The sequence below is a fragment of the Aotus nancymaae genome, unplaced genomic scaffold, assembly GCF_030222135.1.
Source record: "Aotus nancymaae isolate 86718 unplaced genomic scaffold, 86718_ANA_hifiasm-v0.15.2.pri h1tg000076l, whole genome shotgun sequence".
NCBI lineage: Eukaryota > Metazoa > Chordata > Mammalia > Primates > Aotidae > Aotus > Aotus nancymaae.
In genome coordinates, this window is record NW_026988491.1 from 12,401,067 (window position 1) to 12,423,562 (window position 22,496).

A 22,496-nucleotide genomic window follows, 5' to 3' on the forward strand; every position below is an offset into this window, starting at 1 on the left:
AAAAAGGAAGAGAAAGAGAGAGAGAGAATGGGAGTATTGCTTTCTTGCCCAGGCTAGAATGCAGTTTAGTAATGGGTATTGAAAACCTCTTTTGGGCCGGGCGCGGTGGCTCACGCCTGTAATCCCAGCACTTTGGGAGGCTGAGGCAGGTGGATCACGAGGTCAAGAGATCGAGACCATCCCGGTCAACATGGTGAAACCCTGTCTCTACTAAAAATACAAAAAATTAGCTGGGCATGGTGGCGCGTGCCTGTAATCCCAGCTACTCAGGAGGCTGAGGCAGGAGAATTGCCTGAACCCAGGAGGCGGAGGTTGCGGTGAGCCGAGATCGCGCCATTGCACTCCAGCCTGGGTAACAAGAGCGAAACTCCGTCTCAAAAAAAAAAAAAAAAAAAAAAGAAAACCTCTTTTATACCAATAATTATACTTGATGTAGACAGGAAGGAATAAGGGAAGAAAATAACAAACAAGTAGCCAACCAATATTTCATTTAAACCTATGAAATGCTATGCGATTACTGAGGAGTGATTTACTTCCAATTATATAGTCACTTTTGGAATAGGTGTGAGGTGCTAATGTATGTTTTGTGTATTTGAAGTGGAGAGTTCTATAAATGTTTATTAAGTTTACTTGTTCCGGGTCTGAGTTCAAGTCCTGAATGTCCTTGTTAATTTTCTGTCTCGTTGATCTATAAAATCGTTAGCTCTTCTTGTTACATTCATCTTTTGCCATTATATAATGTCCTTCTTTGCCTCTTTTGCTCTTTGTTGCTTTAAAGTCTACTTTATTAGAGGCGAGAATTGCATCTCCTGCTTTTTGTTTATTTGTTTATTTTTACTCTCTGATTGGTTGATAAATCTTCCTCCTTCTCTTTGTTTTGAGTCTTTGTGTATCCTTGCATGTGAGATGGGTCTGGATACAGCATACCGATGGGTTTTGGCTTTTTATCCAATTAGAATATATATATATATAGGTTTAATACTGGCATTTGATGCTAGCTGGCTGTTTTGCCCATTAGTTAGTGTAAATTTTTCATTGTGTTAATGCTCTTTGCTTATTGATATATTTTTGGAAAGGCTGATATTGGTTGTTCCTTTATATGTATAGTGCTTCTTTCAGAAGCTCTTGTAAAGCAGGCCTGGTGGTGGTGAAGTCTCTAAGTACTCGTTTGTTCGCAAAAGATTTAATTTTTCCTTCGATTATGAAGCGTAGTTTGGCTGGATAGGAAATTCTGGGTTGAAAGTTCTTTTCTTTAAGGATGTTAAATATTGGTCCCCACTCTTTTCTGGCTTGTAGGGTTTCTGCTGAGAGATCTGCTGTAAGTCTGATAGGTTTCCCTTTATGGGTAACCTGACCTTTCTCTCTGGCTGCCCTTAGTATTTTCTCCTTCATTTCAACCCTAATAAATCTGGCAATTATGTGCCTTGGGGTTGGTCTTCTTGAAGAATATCTTTGTGGTGTTCTCTGTATTACCTGGAGTTGAATATTACCCTGCCTTGCCAGGTTGGGAAAGTTTTCCTGAATGATATCCTGAAGAGTATTTTCCAACTTGGATTCATTCTCTTCGTCACATTCAGGTACACCTATCAAACGTAAATTAGGTCTTTTCACATAGTCCCATATTTCCTGGAGACTTTGCTCATTCCTTTTCATCTTTTTTCCTCCATTCTTGTCTTCTCGTTTCATTTCACTGAACTGGTCCTCGACTTCTGATATCCTTTCTTCTGCTTGATCAATTCGACTGTTTAAACTTGTGCATGCTTCACGAAGTTCTCGTGTTGTGTTTTTCAGCTCCATCAATTCACTTATATTCTTCTCTAAATTGTCCATTCTCGTTAACATTTCGTCAAACCTTTTTTCAAGGTTCTTAGTTTCTTTGCATTGGGTTAGAACAAGTTCTTTTAATTCACAGAAGTTTCTTATCACCCACGTTTTGAAACCTGCTTCTGTTATTGGAACACACTCGTAATCTATTAAGCCTTGTTCCGTTACTGATGAGGAATTGCGATCCCCTGTAGAGGGAGAGGCATTCTGATTTTGAGTATTCTCTGCCTTTTTACACTGGTTTCTTCCCTTCATTATATATTTATCCGTCTGTCGTCTTTGTAATTACTGACTTTCTAACTAGGTCTCTGAGCTGACATCCAACTTGTTGATTCCCAGCGCCGAAATCTGAGCAATCCACTGCGCTGGCCAAAATAGCGGTATTAAGATTGATGGTGCTTTTCTGCCCGGGAATCTCCGGACTCTGCATCCAGAACTGGCGCGCCAAGGCGCCAGCAAAACTGCCACGCCGGCCACAAGAGTCACCCTGGCGACCCGTGGGGCTCCTCTGCTGGGAATCTCCTGGTCCGTGAGCAACAAATATTCGTCTGAAAGTGTGGCGTCCTCTCGTTCTCTGCGCTTTCACTGGGAATTACGAGCCCGAGCTGCTAGTGATCAGCCATCTTGGATCCCTCTCCTCCTTGTGGTTTTTTTTGAGATGGAGTTCTGCTCTGTTGCCCAGGCTGGAGTGCAGTGGTGCGATCTCGGCTCACTGCAATCTCTGCCTCCCGCGTTCAAGTGATTCTCCTGCCTCAGCCTCCTGAGTATCTGGGATTATAGGCATCTGCCATCATGCCCAACTAATTTTCATATTTTTAGTAGAAATGGGGTTTCACCATGTAGGTCAGGCTGGTCTTGAATTCCTGACCTCGTGATCTGCCCACCTCGGCCTCCTGAAGTGCTGGGATTATAGGTGTGAGCCACTGTGCCAGCCTCCTTGTTGATTTGTTTACATGTTTACATATTTACAGCTCCTGGCCCCTAATAGTTGCTCAGTAAATATGTGTTGAATACATGCTTGACTATAACTGTGTGAACAAGGTGTGGAAGGCTGTTTCACGTGGCCAACTGCGGCTACTTCTTAGCGGGGGACTGGGGTTGAGAGAGACAGTCAAACTGGAACTTTAGCTTTATTTTTAAATTTTTGATAAGAATGATGTATTCCGGTTGGGCGCGGTGGCGCATGCCTGTAATTCCGGCACTTTGGGAGACCAAGGTGGCCGCATCACTTGAAGTCAGGCATTTGAGACCAGCCTGGTCAACATGACGAAAAACTGTCTCTAAAAAAAAAATGAAAATTAGTTGGGGTTGGAGGCTCGTGCCTGTAATCCCAGCTACTCAGGAGGCTGAGGCAGGAGAATCGCCTGATCCTGGGAGGTGAAGGTTGCAGTGAGCCGAGATCACGCCACTGCACTCCAGCCTGGGCAACAGAGTCTCGTCTCAAAAACAGACAGGGTCTCCCTATGTTTCCCAGGCTGATTTGGTCTTGAACTCCTGGCCTTGGCTCCCAAAGTGTGGGGATTATAGATGTGAGCTACTGTACCTGGCTTCCCATTTCTTAATTGATAGTTAAAAATAAAACAAAACAGCACTGAATTAAGGTCTCTCAATTCTAATCCTGAAATTATAGCACGATTTTGTGCAAGTGGCCTGACTCACATATCTCTGTGGCTTCTGATCTCACCTGTAAACACAGACCCACCTTCCACCTGAACCCTGGGTTCACAGTCTGCATAGCATTTTCTCATCCATTATCTCACCTCATTACGCACAATGCTGGGACGCAGGCAAGGCAGGGATTATCATCCTCATTTTATAGGGTAGGAAACTGGGGTTCATGAGGGTGAGTTGTCTGGCCTGTGGTCACACAGCTGTGGGGTCACAGCTGTGGTTTTACAGGTCCTTACTTCATAACATTGTGAGCTGACTCAGATAATGAATTTATAAAGCCCACAAATGGCTAATGGGCTGTGCTATGTAAGCTATTAGTACGGCAAACAGGATCAAGATCAGATCTGGAGCTGTCTTCAGGGACCTGAAGGGAGCCCCTTAGGCTAGTGAGGACAGGGCTATAATCCCTCCTGGGTTTTTTTTTTTTTTTTTAAGATGGAGTCTCACTCTGTCCCCCAAGCTGGAGTGCAGTGGCATGATCTTGGATCACTGCAACCTCCACCTCCTGGTTTCAAGTGATTCTCCAGCCTCAGCCTCCCCAGTAGCTGGGATTACAGCTGTATGCCACCATTCCCAACAGATTTTAAAATTTTTAGTAGAAACGGGGTTTCAGCATATTGGCCAGGTTGGTCTCGATCTCCCGACCTCAAGTGATCTGCCTGCCTCGGCCTCTCAAAGTGCTGGGATTACAGGCATGAGTCACCGTGCCTGACCCCTCCTAGGTTGTTTTGTTTGTTTTTGAGACAGAGTTTGGCTCTTGTTTCCCACGTTGGAGTACAATGGCACCAGCAACTGCTGCCTCCCAGGTTCAAGTGATTCTCCTGCTTCAGCCTCCCAAGTAGCTGGGATTACAGATGTGTGCCACCATGCCTGGCTAATTTTGTGTTTTTAGTAGAGACAGGGTTTCTCCATGTGGGTCAGGCTGGTCTCAAACTCCCGACCTTAGGTGATCCGCCCACCTCTGCCTCTCAAAGTGCTGGGATTACAGGCATGAGCGACCAAGTCTGGTCTTTTTTTTTTTTTTTTTTAATGGAGTCTTGCTCTATTGCCCAGGCTGGAGTGCAATGGTGCGATCTTGGCTCACTGCAACCTCCGTCTCCTGGGTTCAAGCTATTCTCCTGTCTCAGCCTCCCGAGTAGCTGGGAGTACAGGCATGTGCCACCACACCCAGCTGATTTTTGTATTTGTAGTAGAGATAGGCTTTCACCATGTTGGCCAGGCTAGTCTCGATCTCCTAACCTTGTGATCTGCTCACCTCAGCCTCCCAAAGTGCTGGGATTACAGGCGTGAGCCACAGTGCCTGGTCTAATTTTTTGTATTTTAGTAGAGACGGGTTTCACCTTGTTGGCCAGGCTGGTCTTGAACTCCTGACCTGAGGTGATCCATCCGCCTTGGCCTCCCAAAGTGTTGGGATTACAGGCGTGAGCCACCGTGCCCAACTCCTCCTAGGTTTGTTTGTTTCTGAGATGGAGTTTTGCTCTTGTTGCCCAGGCTGGAGTGCAATGGCGTGAGCAACCTCTGCCTCCCAGGTTCAAGTGATTCTCCTGCCTCAGCCTCCCAAGTAGCACTTGGCCCCCAACCCTAGGTTTTAATGAGTGTCCTGGATCGTCTTTGCAGGCCAAGGTGGATGCTGGTGTCAAGATCCTGAACCCAAGTCCCTGATTTAATAAAAGCACCGGGAATACTGCTTTCCTGGAGCTGTTATCCCACAGGGGACAGGGCAGGAGTTGGCAGCCCAGGGCTGGTGGGAGTCCAGAGGGCTAGCCAGCCACTCTGGCCATGGTACACCCTTCCTAGGTGGCCTGAGAGTCCACATTCTGGGCCAAAATGGCAGCCTTCCAGCTGCAGGAGTGTGAGGCCAGCCCAGGTTGGCAAGCTGGGGTCTCCAGGCCCTGGGCCAGTATTCTGGACTCGGACTCAGTGGACTTTGAGGAGATAGAATTCCCTAAGTCGGCCTCTCTCCTTGATAATTTACCCAGAATGGCACCCAGATGACAATCTGGGTACAAAATATTTCAGTCCATTTCATCATGTTTACCAAGTACCAGGTGTCAATAGAATTTATGAGTGATGACTAAAGGGTAAGGCACTTTATATCTTAATCCTCTGAGCCACCTTGTAAAGCAGGTATTATCGCCATTTTTAAGTCGTGGAAACTGAGGTCCAGGGAGGCACAAGATCATGTGACTAAGGTGGAGGGGAAGCCAGGTTTGGCACTTGGGTTGATAGGACTCAAAAATGCTTGATCTTTCCACTCCCCTGAGTGCTCAGGGGTGATGAGGATGAGTAAGACCCTGTTCCTTCCCTTGGGAGGCAGCGACATACCCCTAGCTATTGCATGGGTCAGGGTGACATCACCACGTCTGCAGCAGATGAGGCTGATTCATCTGTGGGAGAGTCAGGAGGGGCCTGTGGAAGGAAGGATCAGCCAGCTGGAAGCATGGGCTGGCTGGCCAGGGTCTTGAAGAGGGCAAAGATAAGAGAATGAGCCTTGGGGGAAGTTCCAGGGCCGGATGCTAACAGCCTGTCTGCCTCCCAGGCGGGGGTCTCTTTGACCTAGGTCCTTCCCTTAGGAGTCCAACCACCATCACACTAATCATGGCTGCGGAGACCAGGCCGTGGGGAGTGGGGAGTGGGGAGGAGCGAGATCCCTGAGCTTACACAGGGACTGAGGGGAGCTCTGAGAATCACCGAGGGGACACCTGGACTGATGACGGAGGGGCGCATGGGTCTCCCTCAAGCTATGGGGGAGGGGATGGTGGACGTGAGAACTTCCAGGAGCTCAGCGGTGCTTTAGGGTGGGGAGCCGGGGTGAGGGAAGCTGGTGGCCGTCGTTGGGTGCTTTGGGGTCTGCAGGAGAACTGCCTCCCCAAAGTTTCAAGCTAGCGGTGAAAGGGGGGATTCGCGGTCTTTAGGAGCGGGGAGGAGGCCGGATGGGAGCACGAGGTGTCCCGCTTCCGAAGGGTGGCGGGCTCCCGGTGGGCGGCACGGCGGCGGCGGCGGTGGTGAAGTCATCGTGGGGAGGGGCCCGCTTGCGGCGGGTTTGGGGGCTTCGGGGGCACCCTGTGGAGCAGCGGGGGCCGGCGCCGTCGAGGAACCGGCGATAGGGGTCCGGCCCGTTTTCGGAGGGGTGGGCTCCGTGCTGGGGGCGGAGCCGCCGCTGGGTGGGGCGCGCCTGGGGCGGGGACGGAGGCGGCAGGACGCCCGCGCCCACGACCGGCCCTCAGTGAGGCGAGCGGGCAGCGGGGAGTGGGCGGCGGCCGGCCGGGCCAGGCCACGCGGCGGCGCTGCTCGGGCAGGTTGGGGCAGGGCCGCGGGGCGCCCGAGCTAGGACACCGCGGCCCCGCCTCCGCCCCGCCCCACGCCCCGCCGGTCGGCGCCCGAGCTCGGAGCCGCAGCCGCAGCCGGAAACCGGGTCCGCGCGGCGGCCGCCGTCCCGGCCGAGCCGGGGCCCCGAAGCCAAAGCCGGAGCCGGAGCCGGGCGGGCCGCGGGGTCATGGCGGGGCCGCGGGGCGCGCTGCTGGCCTGGTGCCGCCGCCAGTGCGAGGGCTACCGCGGCGTGGAGATCCGCGACCTGAGCAGCTCCTTCCGGGACGGCCTGGCCTTCTGCGCCATCCTGCACCGGCATCGGCCCGACCTGCTGTGAGTGCGGGGCCCCGGCGGGCGGCGCGGGGCGGGCCGGGGCCGCGACCGTCGCCCCCCTCAGTGACGCGAAGCTCGGGCGCTGACAGGCGCCGCCCCCGAACGGGGAGACGCCGACCCCATCCCCCGACGGCCCCGGACGCCTTGCGGGTCCCTGAGACCCCGGCCAGGGGCGCCCCTCCCCCACCGGCCGTCCTGACCCCGCCTGTGGGACCCGGAACCCGCCTCCCAGGCCGGTCCCTCCGCGAGGGGCATGGGCCCCGCCCACAGAGCACTGATTTCCGCCCAGGATCACTGAACCCCTAAGCCTGTAACCTCTTTGAAGGGGTATTGAGCCCTCTTTGGGGGCCCTGGGCCTCTCCTGCCCCAAACTCCTCTCCACGGGCGCGCCGGGCCGACCTTCCCTGAGGCTGCCCACTCGGGGTGGCCTCTGGCTCCGAGTATACAGGTGAACCCTCACTTCTCTGACCCCAAATTGGATCTCGTCTCCAGACACCAGCATAGTTCCCGGCACAGAGGCGACCTCGTTAACAGGTGTTGGTTGAATGGATGGGCAGACCCTGTGCTTTGCCCACGCCTCCCCAGTTAGGAGGCAGCCCTGGCTCTCGGGTGTATTCTGGATGCCCCTGCTGCCCTCCTGAGTGGGGCACGCAACAGGAGTCAGGACGGGGGATGTTGGGAAGACTCCTAGGATCCGATTGGCAGACACCAACCGGCTGCTGCAAGTTGTGAAATGGCCCCTTCCTGCCCAGAGCTGCCTGCCCAGTGAGGTTCTCCTGGGAAAATGCATTCAGACACCACGGAACAATTGACTTGGAGCCTCTGTCTTTGCTCTCTCTGCCTTGAGCCCTGGAACCTCCTTTCATGCATCCTCCCATTCATTCATTCGTAAAACACTGGGTGAAAGTTTATCTGGTGCCATTCCTTGCACTTAAGGTCTCACCTGTGAGTGCAATGGCAAGATCTCCGCTCACTGTGAATCAAGGAGGAGAGTTCTGATCTCTACCCCTGTTGCCTGCAGCCCTCTTACTGGGCACCCCCAGCCTGGCAGATGGAGGCTTTCTGTGTGCCTGTTCCACCTCCAGATTCGCGCTGTCCAAGGGCGGCATTTGGGAGGGCTTCTTTTTCTTTTTTTTTTTTTGAGATGGAGTCTCAGTCTGTCACGCAGGCTGGAGTGCAGTGGCGCAGTCTTGGCTCACTGCAACCTCTGCCTCCCAGATTCAAGTGATTCTTCTGCCTCAGCCTCCTGAGTAGCTGGGACTATAGGCACACACCACTGCGCCCAGCTAATTTGTGTACTTTTTTTAGTAGAGACAGGGTTTTACCATATTGGCCAGGCTGGTCTCAAACTCTTGACCTCAAGTGATCCGCCTGCCTCAGCCTCCCAAAGTGCTGGGATTACAGGTGTGAGCCACTGCACATGTAGGAGGGCTTCTAAAGGATTGCCTCTGGATTCCATGGTACGGGTGCACCTGGTTTACCTGTATGTACCCTGCAGTACCGTGTCTGTGGGTGGCGGCTTGGGCCCTGGAGGAGAGGATCTCAGGGCTGTGGATACAAAAGGGAACAAGATGAGGTGGTCATGTAGGTGGGCCGCTGCCTGCTGTGGGGCATGTGACACCCATACTAATGGAGGCACAAGGCTGATGCCTGGTTGCCCAGGTTCGAGCAGGGGCTAGAAGGACAGAGGAAAAGGGCACCAGAGTTGTACCTGGTCATTGGAAGGAAGGGCCCCAGGGGTCTTCTATTCTGTCTGAGGGGCAGTAGTGAGGCAGGAGGCAGGGGCAGTCCCATGTAGGAGGGGACCTGGGTGTGATGTGAAGCCATTTGGTGGGCCTGAGCCTGTTGGCATCAAAGTAAAGGCCGCCTGGTTTATGTTCAGCTTCTCCATGTCTTAGGCACATGGCTTTCAGTCTTTCTTTCTTTCTCTTTCTTTCTTTCCTTCTTTCCTTCTTTCCTTCTTTCTTTCTTTCTTTCTTTCTTCTTTTTTTTTTTGAGATGGAGTCTCGCTCTTGTTGCCCAGGCTGGAGTGCAATGGCACGATTTCGGCTCACCACAGCCTCCACCTCCCCGGTTCAAGCCATTCTCCTGCCTCAGCCTCCTGAGTAGCTAGGATTACAGGCGCGTGCCACCATGCCCAGCTAATTTGTTTTGTATTTTTTTTAGTAGAGATGGGATTTCACCATGTTGGCCAGGCTGGTCTTGAATGCCTGACCTCGTAATCATCCCATCTCAGCCTCCCAAAGTGCTGGGATTACAGGCGTGAGCCACTGCACCTGGCTGTTTTTGTTTTTGTTTTTTTAGTCTCGCTCTGTTGCCAGGCTGGTGTGCAGTGACACAATCTCAGCTCACTGCAGCCTCCGCCTCCCAGGTTCAAGCGATTCTCCTGCCTCAGCCTCCCTAGTAACTGGGATTATAGGCACACACCACCATGTCTGGCTAATTTTTGTATTTTTAGTAGACATGGGGTTTTACCATGTTGGCCAGGATGGTCTCCATCTCCTGATCTCGTGATCCACCTGCCTTGGCCTCCCAAGGTGCTGGGATTACAGCGTGAGCCACTGCGCCCAGCCACCCAGTCTGGAGTGCAATGGCAAGATCTCCGCTCACTGCAACCTCTGCCTCCTGTGTTCAAGCGATTCTCCTGTCTCAGCCTCCCAAGTAGCTGGGATTATAGGCGCACACTACCATGTGTGCGTGATTATGCCTGGCTAATTTTTGTAGATTTTAGTAGAGACGGGTTTCACCATGTTGGCCAGGCTGGTCTCGAACTCCTGACCTCAGGTGATCCTCCTGCCTTGGCCTCCTAAAGTGCTGCAATTACAGGCGTGAGCCACAGCACCTGGCTGAGCCATGTGGCTTTTAAGCAAGGGAGAGCTGTCAGTGGAAAAAGTATGCAGGGGAGGACGGCTCCCCTCCTGAGATCCAGAATCATGTCTGTGGATTCAGTTGCAACGTTGCCAGCCCATTGCACAGGAGAGAAGCTGAGGTCCGGGTCCCACATAATGTGTAGGGAAGGCCTCAGTGGTGGGTCGGGAGGATCTCCGTGAGAGTAGGGGTGGCCTACGGTGAGGGCAAGAATAATCTCCTAAAGTGGTTCAGACTTCTGGGGCTGTGGGACCTGCCTGGGTTAACCCAGAGTTGGCCAGGGCTCTGCTGGGGTGAGGGTTGTGGGGGCTGGGCCATCCCTTGGCACCACCCGAAATCCAGACATGCTTAAGCTCCTCTGAGGGCAAGGACCATGTGGGTTTCTTTTCTGTGTCCTTCATCTTCCCCAGAGCCAAGTAGAACTCCTCGGGCCTCTGAAAACTCTCAGAAAATATATGTGTTACCAAAACACAGATGTTAATTAGGGACAGAGATAGGGGTGGGAGAAGTTGGAAGAAAACCTGCAGGATCCTGGAGTTTCTTACAGTTTTCACACTGTTTTCAGCATTGATTCATTCAACAAACATTGACTGAGCGTCTTCTAAATTTGGGGAGCTGTGTAGGGAGTTGAGAGCACAGAGTGGGCAGAATTTGACCCCAGCCTTCTAGGAACACTGCTGGGGTGACCGAAATAAATGGCTGAGACAAGTTGCTTTTGTCTCATTTGGTCTTGGATCAAGCCTCTGTTGGGGGCTGGGTACCATTTTGTGTGTGTGTGTGTGTGGTGTGGTGTGTGTGTGGTGTGTGTGGTGTGTGTGGCGTTCCCTTGCTCTGTTGCGGTGGCACGGACTGGACTGGACCGGGAGACTGAGGTTTCCAGCGGTGAAACAGCTTGCTAAGGTTGGTCGAACTCTGAGGCGGTGGCAGAAAAGGGGAGCTAGGGAGGCAGCCCAGGAGAGAAGGCAGTGGCCTGTTCAGAGTGGCGGAAAGGGAGCTGGTGCTCAGACATACTCACCTTCCCTCTCCCTGCTCCACCTAGCCCTGGGGCACCAGATTCCTTCCGGGGGTCCTCAAGCGACTCTTTCCTGCCCAGGGTTCACAGTCCCTGGCCCTGCCTGGAAAAGTGTTGGGGCCAGGAGGAGGGGGCTGTGCTTGCCCAGCTCCCTCTTTTCAAGGCCTGCCCTTTACCAAGCTGGGACTCCACCCCGGCTCTCCATCAGCCTGGGAGGTGGTACTAGTGCTTTCCCTGATTTGCAGATGGGACAATGAATGCTGGAAGGACAGCTGATCCCCCCAGCTCCAGGGTCACATGGGAATTCAGCCCTCAGAGGCGACGTGGCCTGCCCATGCCTCTGCCCGCCTGTCTCTGGTAGTCAGGGCTGCTGTTTTCAGCCATAGAAGGGCAAGACTGTACACGGGTGCACCCCTAAGGCTGCTGGGAAGGAAGACTGAGCTGCCTCTGCTGGTTTCAGTGGCCTGGAGTGGGGAGGGAGGAGGGGGATAAATAAAGCCTGCAGGCCATCCCGCTGTCCCGTGCTGGGGCCCCCACAGAGGCTCTGCCGCCTCTCACCTGTCCCGGTTTAGAAACGAGAGAATCCCTCAACACTTCCCCAATGGAAGCTGCCCCAGCAGCTGTTCTATGCCAGCAGCTCCTGAGTACGTGCATTTCCACTCTGCTTCAAACTTGCTCTTCTATTCATGGCCGCATTAAGAAAAATGTTTATCTGCAGGATGGACCGGGTTGGGATTCAGCAAGTTGGTGTGGCTTCTCCAAGCCTGTGACACACCTGTAGGGGCCTGTGAGCAGTGGGAGTACCAGACATGTGGATTCCCAGGGCTGCTGGCTTCTTTTCTCCAGGCCTCAGTGTCCTCATCTGTAAAATGAGATAAATTCCTGCCAAACAGACTTGCTATGAAAAGAAAGTAAATGAGACAGAGGAGCCCAGCACCGCGCCCTGGGTGAGGTCACATGCTGGTCTTAGTTGTGTCTTTGCCTGGGACTCCAGAGGTGGCTTCCTGGAGAGAGGGAAGGGATCTTAAGCTTGAAAGCTTGGGCTTGAGCCCCGCCCCTTCCCAGTGATTTCCCGGCCTCTGCTTGGATGCCTCCAGGGCCCATGAGCTCATGCTCTGCCCTGCCCTGGCAGCTCCAGCTCTAGCAGCAAGTGTTTGCTGCCTCAGTTTCCCTCAGTAATCCACAGACTTCCCCCAGCAACCCTGCTGAGGCTGATGCTGGCTGGGATGAGGCTTCTCTGTTCAGCTCCTCTCTAACTCTGATCCTGCTCCATTCCCCAGTCACCTCCCCTCTTGACCAATCCTTCTCCCTTTGCCTCTTGCAGAGATTTTGATTTGCTTTCCAAGGACAATGTTTTTGAGAATAACCATTTGGTAAGTTCCTGGATAGATGGGAGCCCAAGAGGGTTGTGTGTGTGTGTGTGTGGGGGGGTGTGTGTGTGTGTGGTGTGTGTGGTATGTGGCATGTGTGGTGTGTGTGGTGTGCATGTGGTATATGTGCATGTGATGTGTGTGTGAGTGTGTGGTGTTTTTGTGTGTGGTATGTGTGTATGATGTGTGTGTGTGGTGTGTGTAGTGTGCATGGTGCATGTGTGGTGTATGTGGTATGTGTGTGATGTGTGTAGTGTGTGCGTGTGGTGCGTGTGTAGTGTGTGGTATGTGGTGTGTGTGGTATGTGGTGTGTGTGGTGTGTGTATGATGTGTGTGTGGTGTGTATGGTGCATATGTGGTGTATGGTGTGCGTGGTGTTTGTGTGTGTGGTGTGTGTGGTATATGGTGTGTGTGGTGTGTGTGGTGTTTGGTATGTGTGTGGTGTGTGTGGTGTGTGGTGTGTGTGTCTGGTGTGTATGGTATGTGGTGTGTGTGATGTGTGTATGATGTGTGTGTGGTGTGTGTGGTGTGTGTGTGGTGCATGTGTGGTGTATGTGGTATGTGTGTGGTGTGTGTAGTGTGTGTGGTGTGTGTGTAGTGTGTGGTGCATGTGTGGTGTATGTGGTGTGTGTGTAGTGTGTGTGGTGTGTGTGGTGTGTGTGGTGTTTGTGTGTGGTGTGTGTGGTGTTTGTGTGTGGTGTGTGTGGGGTGTGGGGGGTGTGTGTGTGTGTGTGTGTGTTTGGTGGGGAGGGCAGGGGTCTTGCAGGGTGGCTGCCCTTGTACACCAGCCCTGGCTACACCTCTCCCCACCCTCAGCTTCCCGCCAGCCCCTCATGCGTGGAACACCAGGCTTCCCCTTTCTCCCGGCAGTTGTGTGGCTCTTGGGTGGGATTAATGCTGAGGGGAGCCCACAGCCACCCCATCCCACTTCGGGGAGCTGCGCCTAGGCTGCGGGGTCACCCCCTAACACTGCCTCCTCCTCGGCCTCCTCTTTCTGCTGTAACTCGTCCCACCCTTGCACCTGTCCCCACCCCAGGCCTTTGAAGTGGCTGAGAAGGAGCTCGGGATCCCTGCTCTCCTGGACCCCAATGACATGGTCTCCATGAGCATCCCTGACTGCCTCAGCATCATGACCTATGTGTCCCAGTATTACCACCACTTCTCCAGTCCTGGCCAAGGTGAGAGGGGGACTCAGCAGTTTATTCAGGCTGGCCTGGGGGTGCTGGGGGTGGCCCTGGGGATGTCTAATGTTTGCTACTGGTTTTCTGAGTTGCAAACAGATAGCTGAGGAGTGTATCACTCATTTACTTATTCATTCACCCATTGAAACATTTTTTTTTTTGAGACAGAGTTTTGATTTTTTTTTTTTTAACTTCCGTGTCCTGGGTTCAAGCGATTCTCTTGCCTCAGCCTCCTGAGTAACTGGGATTACAGATGTGCCACCACACCCGGCTAATTTTGTATTCTTTTAGTAGAGATGGGATTTCTCCATGTTGGTTGGGTTGGTCTCGAACTCCCAACCTCCAGTGATCTGCCCACCTCAGCCTCCTGAAGTGCTGGGATTACAGGCGTGAGCCACCGTGCCCAGACTTTTTTTATGAGATGGAGTTTTGCTCTTGTTGTCCAGTCTGGAGTGCAATGGCACGACCTCGGCTCACTTGCAACCTTCTTCTCCTGGGTTCAAGTGATTCTCCTGCCTCAACCTCCCCAAGTAGCTGGGATTAGGGGCACTAGCCACCATGCCCACCTAATTTTTGTATTTTTAGTACAGATGGGGTTTCACCCATGTTGGCCAGGCTGGTCTTGAACTCCTGACCTCAGGTGATCCACCTGCCTTGGCCTCACAAAGTGCTGGGATTACAGGCATGTGAGCCACTGTGCCTGGCCTGAAATATTTTTTGAGTAAAAGAGCTCTGTGCTGGGCTCTGGGGGTGCAGCTGTGAATGTAATCACTGCTAAAGTCCTATGGGGGAGACACACACCAAACACATCCACCAGAAAATGAGCACAATCACGTCAGAGGAGACAGCACGTTGAGTTCATCTGCCACACAGAGTTCACCTCCCCGGCACCCACCCTCACTTCCTGTTTGGAGACACTTCCTTGGGTTTTACTGCAGCAGAGAAGTAAGTGGCCCTGCCTGGTGAGGCTGCTGTGCTGTCTTCCACAGGCGACTGAGAGCTGAGAGGCTGGGGAACCGGGGATCTGGGGAACAGGAGTTGTGGGGGCTACAAGGTGACCTCGGTTCTGAGTTGGCATCTCTATGCAAGAACCTCCCTTGGGGGCAGCTGAGCCTCCCATTCTGCAGAGAGGAAATAGGCCCAGAGAGGAGAAGCAAGGAGCTCAAGATCACACAGCAGAAAAACTGAACAGCTGGGTTGAGAATCCGGGTGTCCTGAATCCTATACTGGGTTCCTGCTGCCCCTGGATCTCAGTAGAACCTGTTTTAGCCCCTCCCTCTTGCCTCTGCTCTCGGGCTAGACAGTCCTGGCCCAACTCTTTATTTTTTTTGAAACAGAGTTTCACTCTTGTTGCCCAGGCTGGAGTGCAGTGGTGCGATCTCGGCTCACTGCAACCTCCGCCTCCTGGATTCAAGTGATTCTCCTGCCTCAGCCTCCCAAGTAGCTGAGATTATAGGCATGCACCACCATGTTCAGCTAATTTTGTATTTTTTTGTAGAGATGGGGTTTCTCTATGTTGGTCAGGCTGGTCTCGAACTCCCAACCTCAGGTGATCCGCCGGCCTTGGCTTCCCAAAGCGCTGGGATTACAGGCTGGAGCACAATAGCGTGATCTCAGCTCACCGCAACCTCCACCTCCTGGGTTCAAGCGATTACCCTGCCTCAGCCTCCCAAGTAGCTGGGACTATAGGCGTGCGCCATCATGCCCAGCTAATTTTTTTTTTTTTTTTTTTGTATTTTAGTAGAGACGTGTTTCACCATGTTGGCCAAGATGGTCTTGAACATCGGACCTCGTGATCTGCCTGCCCCGGTCTCCCAAAGTGCTGGGGGTTATAGACATGAGCCACGGGGCCCAGCCTCTTTTTTTTTTTTTTTTTTTGAGATGGAGTTTCCTTCCTCTTGCCCAGGCTGGAGTGCAATGACGTGGTAGCTCACTCTGCAACCTTCACCTCCTGGGTTCAAGAGATTCTCCCGTCTCACCCTCCCAAGTACTGGGATTACAGGCATCTGCCACCACGCCCAGCTAATTTTTATATTTTTAGTAGAGACAGGGTTTCACCATGTTGGCCAGGCTGGTCTCAAACTCCTGACCTCAGATGATCCACCCGAGTTGGCCTCCCAAAGTGCTTGGATTACAGGTATGAGCCACCGCACCCAGCCATTTTTTCTTTATATAAATATATATATATATATATATATATATATATATATATATGTATGTATGTATGTATGTATACATACACACAAACGTATATATACACACACACACATATACATATACACATATTATGTGTATACACACACACACACACACACACACACACACATTTTTTTTTTTTTTGAGACAGGGTTTTACTCTGTTGCCCAAGTCAGTGCGTCGTCAACCTTCCGGGGTTCGGATGATCCTCCCACCTCTGCCTACCGAGAAGCTGGGACTACTGGTACGCATCACCATGCCTAGCTAATTTTTATATTTTTTGTAGAGATGGGGTTTCACCATGTTGCCCAGGCTGGTCTTGAATTCCAGAGCTCAAGGGATCCACCCTCCTCGGCCTTCCAAAGTGTTGGGATTACAGGTGTGAGCCACCATCCCCAGCCATAAATAAATAACTTTAGAAAAAAAGAGAAGAGGGCCAGGTGATGTGGCTCATGCCTGTGATCCCAGGTGGGTGGATTGCTGTTGAGACCAGCCTGAGCAACATAGTAAGAACCTGTCTTTACAAAAATAAAAATAAAAAAATTAACTAGGCAGAGTGGTGGAACACCTGTAGTCCTAGCTACTTGGGAGGCTGAGGTGGGAGGTTTGCTTGAGGCCAGGAGTTCGAGGCTGCAGTGAGCTGTGATCACGCCAGTGCAGTCCAGCCTGGGCAACAGAGTGAAACCCCAATCTCTAAACACAAAAAGTAAACAAGAAAATTTAGAACATGGCAAAAGCAGAAAAATTAAAATAATATAGTATACCCCTGATGTAACACTAGGAATTAATGTAATTGAACACACAACATTACGTATATTTTAATGGAAAACAAAATGAAAGTATTTCCAGACTCCAGAGGCTTTGGTGAGAGGCAGTCTAAGGTTGGGGTTGGGAGCATGCACTCAAAATTTTCACTCTCCCATTTCCTTTTTGGGTGGCCATGGGTCAGTTATTTAACAACTCTGCCTCAGTTTCCCTTTTGCAGTGAAGATAGGAATAACACCCATCTCACAGGGTTGACTCAAGTAAATGAGGACAGAGTCTGGCTCTGTCGCTCAGGCTACAGTGCGGTGGCACAATCTTGGCTCACTGCAGCCTCCGCCTCCTGGATTCAAGTGATTCTCATGCCTCAGTCTCCCAAGTGCTGGGATTACAGGTGTGCACCACTATGCCTGGCTTAATTTTTGTATTTGTAGTAGAGACAGGGTTTCACTCTGTTGGACAGGGTGGTCTGGGATTTCTGACCTTAAGTGATCCACCCACCTTGGCCTCCCAAAGTGCTGGGATTACAGGTGTGAGTCACCATGCCAAGCCAAGATTAGCATTCTTTTACTTCTTATTTTATTGATCGGAGTTTAGCTGGCTTCCTTAGAATCACAATTCAGCCTTAGCCTGCAGAGTCTTCTTTGTGACCAAACCTGAATCTCTCTACTGAACTCTTCTCTGGGACTCTGTGGGATGGGTGGATTGTGGGTGGCCCTTGGTGGTACCCAGCTCATTTGCTGGCCCTCTCTGGGCAGCCTGGTGGGCAGGGGCAGCCCTGGTGGGCTCAGCTTACTGTGCTGAGCATGTGCACAAGCACTGCCTTGCCCTGCAGGGATTCTCATTGATAAAGGTACAGTTTGTGGCAGATAGTCCCTTCTCTGTTATGTTGCCTGTATTTTCAATCTCGCAATGTATTTTCATACCTTCTCTAATAAATCTGCCTTTTCTAATTAAAAAAAGATACAGTTTGTGCCTTTCATACAACTTGGCCCCTAAATGCAAACCATTTATATCCCATCTGCTGCTTGAGCAAAGAAAACGGTGATGTTTTCCAACTCTGGAGGCAGAGCTGGCTGTTGGACTCCGCAGATGGTCCTGTACTGTACTTTCTGGGCAAGTGGAGGCCTTTCAAGAGTGACTTTGACTAGCCTTGACTTTTTACCAGACTGGGTAACTTTGGAGCCTTCCCCTGGCTGAGACATCGCGGTGCTGTGCTGGGTGTTCAGCTGTGCCACCACGCTCAGGGAATGCCCATGACCCCGGGCACTATAGAGGGACCCTGCCCTGGAGGAGCTGCAGCCTGGTCAGGGAGCCAGGGTGTGAGTGGAAGAAGCCCAGCAGCTGTGGGAAATCAGAAAGGCGTGGGGGAATAAGGTCAGAATGAAGTCCAGCTTCTTCATGTGGCTTGTGAGGGCCTCTCCCCAGTCAGCTGGAGCCACTCCCGCCACCAACCATAATGTTGTTAAATTTCTTTTCTTTCTTTCTTTTTTTTTTTTTTTTTTTTGAGACAGTCTTGCTCGGTCTCCCAGGCTGGAGCGCAGTGGCATGATCTCAGCTTAGTGTAACCTCCGCCTCCCAGGTTCAAGCGATTCTCCTGCCTTAGCCTCCTGAGTAGCTGTGATTATAGTTGTGCACCACCACGGCCAGCTAATTTTTGTATTTTTGGTAGAGACAGGGTTTCACCATGTTGGCCAGGCTGGTCTCAAACTCCTGACCTCAAGTGATCCACCCACCTTAGCTTCCCAAAGTACTGGAATCACAGGCGTGAGCACCACTCCTGGCCAGTGTTGTTGAATTTCTTGTGCTTCTTTGAATACATCTTATTTCTTCACTGCTAAGCCTTTCTTTTTGCTGATCTTCCTGCCCCAAACACTTTATTCTGTTCTTCTGCTTCCTACCCACTGGCAGATTTTTTCCTGCTCATTCTCTAATTCTGACATTTTGCCTCCTCCAAGCAGTCTGCCCTGATAGGCCAGGTGCTGTTATAACCCTCTGCCTCTTGGTGAACGCGGTCAGATTGTCTTCATTACTCATCTTTCTTTTTTTTTTTTTTTTTTTTTAATTTTTATTTATTTATTTATTTAGAGATGGAGTTTCACTCTTGTTACCCAGGCTGGAGTGCAATGACGCGATTTTGGCTCACCGCAACCTCTGCCTCCTGGGTTCAGGCAATTCTCCTGCCTCAGCCTCCTGAGTAGCTAGGATTACAGGCATGCTCCACCATGCCCAGCTAATTTTTTTTTTTTTTTTTTTATAAAGATGGGGTTTCTCCATGATGGCCAGGCTGGTCTTGAACTCCTGACCTCAGGTGATCCACCCACCTCGGCCTCCCAAAGTGTTAGGATTACAGGCGTGAGCCACCGCGCCCGGCCATTAGTCATCTTTCTTACTCTGCAGACCATCTCTCTCTCTTTTTTTTTTTCTGAGACAGGGTCTCACTCTCTTGCCCAGGCTGGAGTGCAGTGGTGCAATCACAGTCCACTGCAACCTCCACTTCCCTTGTTCAAGCAATCCTCCCATCTCAGTCTCCTAAGTAGGTGGGACCACAGGCGTGTGCCACCATGCCCAGCTAATTTTTTTTATGTTTTTTTGTAAAGACAGAGTGTGGCCACGTTGGCTAGGCTGGTCTGGAACTCCTGACCTCAGGGCATCTGCCTGCTTCGGACTCCCAAGGTGCTGAGATTACAGGTGTGGGCCACTGCGCCCAGCCTAAGGAGCTAAGTCTTAGAGGAACCCGGGGTGGGCGGGTATGTTATGGTGAAGGGCATGCAGGCCAGGTTCTGGCCCCACATACCCACTTGAGGATAGGAAGGGCAGTTCCTTGTCAATCCCCGGGTGGCAGCCCCTTTCCTGAGCCAGCACCACGTGGTTCCTTTCTTTTCCTTTCCTTCAAGCCGTCTGCCCTGGTGGCAGGGAAGCTGCTGGTGCAGCCACACGCAGATGCTGTGTTCTGCGATCATAGTGTTGCACCATTGTTCAGTTTGGCTCTGTGCAGTAGGAGTCACTGTTCACATTTGATGGAGGTTCAGTGAGGCTCAGTGGCTTGCTCTCAGCACTTAGCTTAAAACTGGAGGTGCGGTGGCTCACACCTATAATCCCAGCACTTTGGGAGGCTGAGGCAGGTGTATCACCTGAGGTCAGGGGTTCGAGACCAGCCTGACCAACATGGAGAAACCCTGTCTCTACTAAAAATACAAAATGAGCTGGGCACGGTGGCTCACGCCTGTAATCCCAGCACTTTGGGAGGCCGAGGCGGGTGGATCACAAGGTCAAGAGATTGAGACCATCCTGGTCAACATGGTGAAATCCCGTCTCTACTAAAAATACAAAAAATTAGCTGGGCATGGTGGTGCGTGCCTGTAATCCCAGCTGTTCAGGAGGCTGAGGCAGGAGAATCGCCTGAACCCAGGAGGCGGAGGTTGCGGTGAGCCGAGATCGCGCCATTGCACTCCAGCCTGGGTAACAAGAGCGAAACTCCGTCTCAAAAAAAAAAAAAAAAAATACAAAATGAGCCAGGTGTGGTGGCACATGCCTGTAATCCCAGGTACTCGGGAGGCTGAGGCAGGAGAATCACTTGAACCCAGGAGGCAGAGGTTGTGGTGAGCCAAGATCATGCCATTGCACTCCAGCCTGGCCAGCAAGAGTGACACTCCGTCTCAAAAAAAAACCCAAAAAACAAAACTGGAGGCATCCTCAGGCCCGTGTGAGGTGGGAGCCAGCTCCTGTCCACTGCATTAGGTGGTCTGCCTTAAGGTGATGGTTGCGTATCTCAAGTCTTCAGCCAGATTGGGGTCTGCTGGGACTCCAGGATCTCCACCTGCTTCAGGCCCCTTTCCCATCTCTTGGCAGCCGGTGTCTCACCACCCAGAAAGGGCCTGGCACCCTGTTCCCCACCGTCTGTAACACCCACTCCAGCAGAACCAGAAGATGTGGCTGAGGTAGGCAGATGCCTGGGGAGGTGGGAGGCCTGGGGGTGGAGGAGGTGAGTTATGTGGACAACTGTCATTGCAGTGACAGTCATGTGGGGAAGTTACCCCTGACGGTGTTCAGAGGGTGTTTGTTTATTCTCTCTCCTTGCCGCATTGGCTTTGGGAATGGGGTCTCCCTGGCTGGGGCAGTGAGGCATGGGTCAGGGAGCCAGCCCCATTCTATAGGCAGGGAGCCCTACCTCCTTCTCCAGGGCTTGGGTGGGGTCAGGAGATGCCAGCTCTGGCAAGGAGAGAGAGGGCGGTCTAGAATGCTGACTTCACCATCATGGGACTCTCAGGAGTGACACACGTAGTAAAGCAGAGACTCCTCTTGATTCCTCTGGAGACAGCTTTAAACTTCCCAGCTTAATTTCCTTTCATCCTCTACGACCCAGGGAGATCAGCATTATGGGCCCTGATGTACAGATGAGGAAGCTGAGGCTCAGTGAGGTTTAGGCATTTGTCCAAGGTTACTCAGCAAGAAAGTGGGGGCCACACTGCCAGTCACCTGTTTGAAGGGCTTAGAGGAAGTGACATCAGCCCTTCACATCTGGACAGCACTTTACAGTGTGGAAAGGGCCTTCCCCTCCAGCTCCCATCTGCTCCTTGCTGGAGGGAGCTAGCCCCAGAGGGGTGCCCCATGAGGGTACATGGGGCTGAGGCTGGTGGGTATTGTACAGTTTCATTCTGCACGTGAGACCCAAGACTCAAGCAGCTTGCTCAGGTTCACTGTGCTTGGACAAAGAGAACCTGGGATTTAAATCCTAGCAGTTCTAAGAGAGAACAGAGAAGGCAGCTCTGGGCCTAGGAGGATGGTAACCCATCAGCGGGGCTACCCGAAGGGGAGGAGGAAGAGGGCAGGAGCAGCCAAGGGGAAGGGTCTGCACAGCCAGGAGCTGCCTTCTTTGGGGGAGGGAAGCCTCAGAAACTGGAAGTCAGGATTTTTGTATTTCCACGTTGGCTCAGTGACCTTGAACAAGGCTTTCCCCGTTTCTGGGCTTTCTCTTCCTCATCTGGGAGACAGTGGCAGCCTCCTGCCCTCTGCTCTTCCCGGGGCCTGATGAGGTCGATTTCCACCATGAAGCCCGGTGCACACTTGAGTGAACAGGATGGCTGGTGACCGCGTCCCGCTCCCAACTTCCCCGCATCATTCCCTGCAGGGCGAGGAGCTCTCCTCGGGCAGCCTGTTGGAGCAGGGCACCGGCCAGACCCCCAGCAGCACGTGTGCGGCCTGCCATCAGCATGTGCACCTGGTGCAGCGCCACCTGGCTGAGGGCAGGCTGTACCACCGCCACTGCTTCCGGTGAGTGGCCGGGGCCTCCCTTTACCCCAAAACCAGGGAGGGGACTACCATGGGTCAGTACACACAGTGCACCAGGCACTTTGCCCGGCCCTTCGCGCCAGAGCACCTGGCTTACCCCCATTCTACTGATGAGCAAACCAAGGCTTAGTGAAGGAAAAAGGATTCGCTTAGCCACATGATTCGAGACAGAAACAGGGTTAGAGCACGGGTTGTCCTCCCAGCGCCCATGCTCTTTGAGGATAACTACTGGATGATGATGGAGGAGCACCTTAAAAGCCATGTGTACTTTAAAAGCCACTGAAAATTAGCCAGGCGTGGTGGTGTGCGCCTCTAATCCCAGCTACTTGGGAGGCTGAGGCCGGAGAATCGCTCGAACCTGGGAGGCGGAGGTTGCAGTGAGCCAAGATCGCTCCATTGCACTCCATCCTGGGCAGCAGAGTGAGACTCCGACTCAAAAAAAAAAAAAAAAAAAAATGGCCGGGTGCAGTGGCTCATGCCTATAATCCTAGCACTTTGGGAGGCCAAGGTGGGCGGATCACAAGGACAGGAGTTTGAGACCAGCCTGACCAACATGGTAAAACCCCGTCACTACTAAAAATACAAAAATTAGCCAGGTGTGGTGGCGCGTGCCTGTAATCCCAGCTATTCAGGAGGCTGAGGCAGGAGAACTGAGCCTGGGAGGCGGAGGTTGCGGTG

The 22,496-nt window shown here is 52.2% G+C and overlaps 1 protein-coding gene across 3 annotated transcripts in view; it reads left to right on the forward strand.

Moving 5' to 3' along the window:
- Positions 1-6,991: 6,991 nt before the first annotated feature.
- Positions 6,992-22,496, forward strand: part of MICALL1 (MICAL like 1) — a 35,259-nt gene continuing 19,754 nt past the window's right edge. For 2 of the 3 annotated variants that reach the window (XR_010339358.1, XM_064368034.1), the window contains exons 1-5: positions 6,992-7,137; positions 12,342-12,390; positions 13,424-13,565; positions 20,379-20,467; positions 21,658-21,800. Coding sequence is in view for 2 of the 3 variants with exons in the window: in XM_064368034.1 (XP_064224104.1) it covers positions 6,992-7,137; positions 12,342-12,390; positions 13,424-13,565; positions 20,379-20,467; positions 21,658-21,800 (569 nt within the window). In the remaining variant the exon portion in view is untranslated. Of the gene's footprint in view, positions 7,138-11,509; positions 11,965-12,341; positions 12,391-13,423; positions 13,566-20,378; positions 20,468-21,657; positions 21,801-22,496 lie in introns of those variants that run through there. The other variant, XM_021668737.2, reaches the window with a different exon arrangement.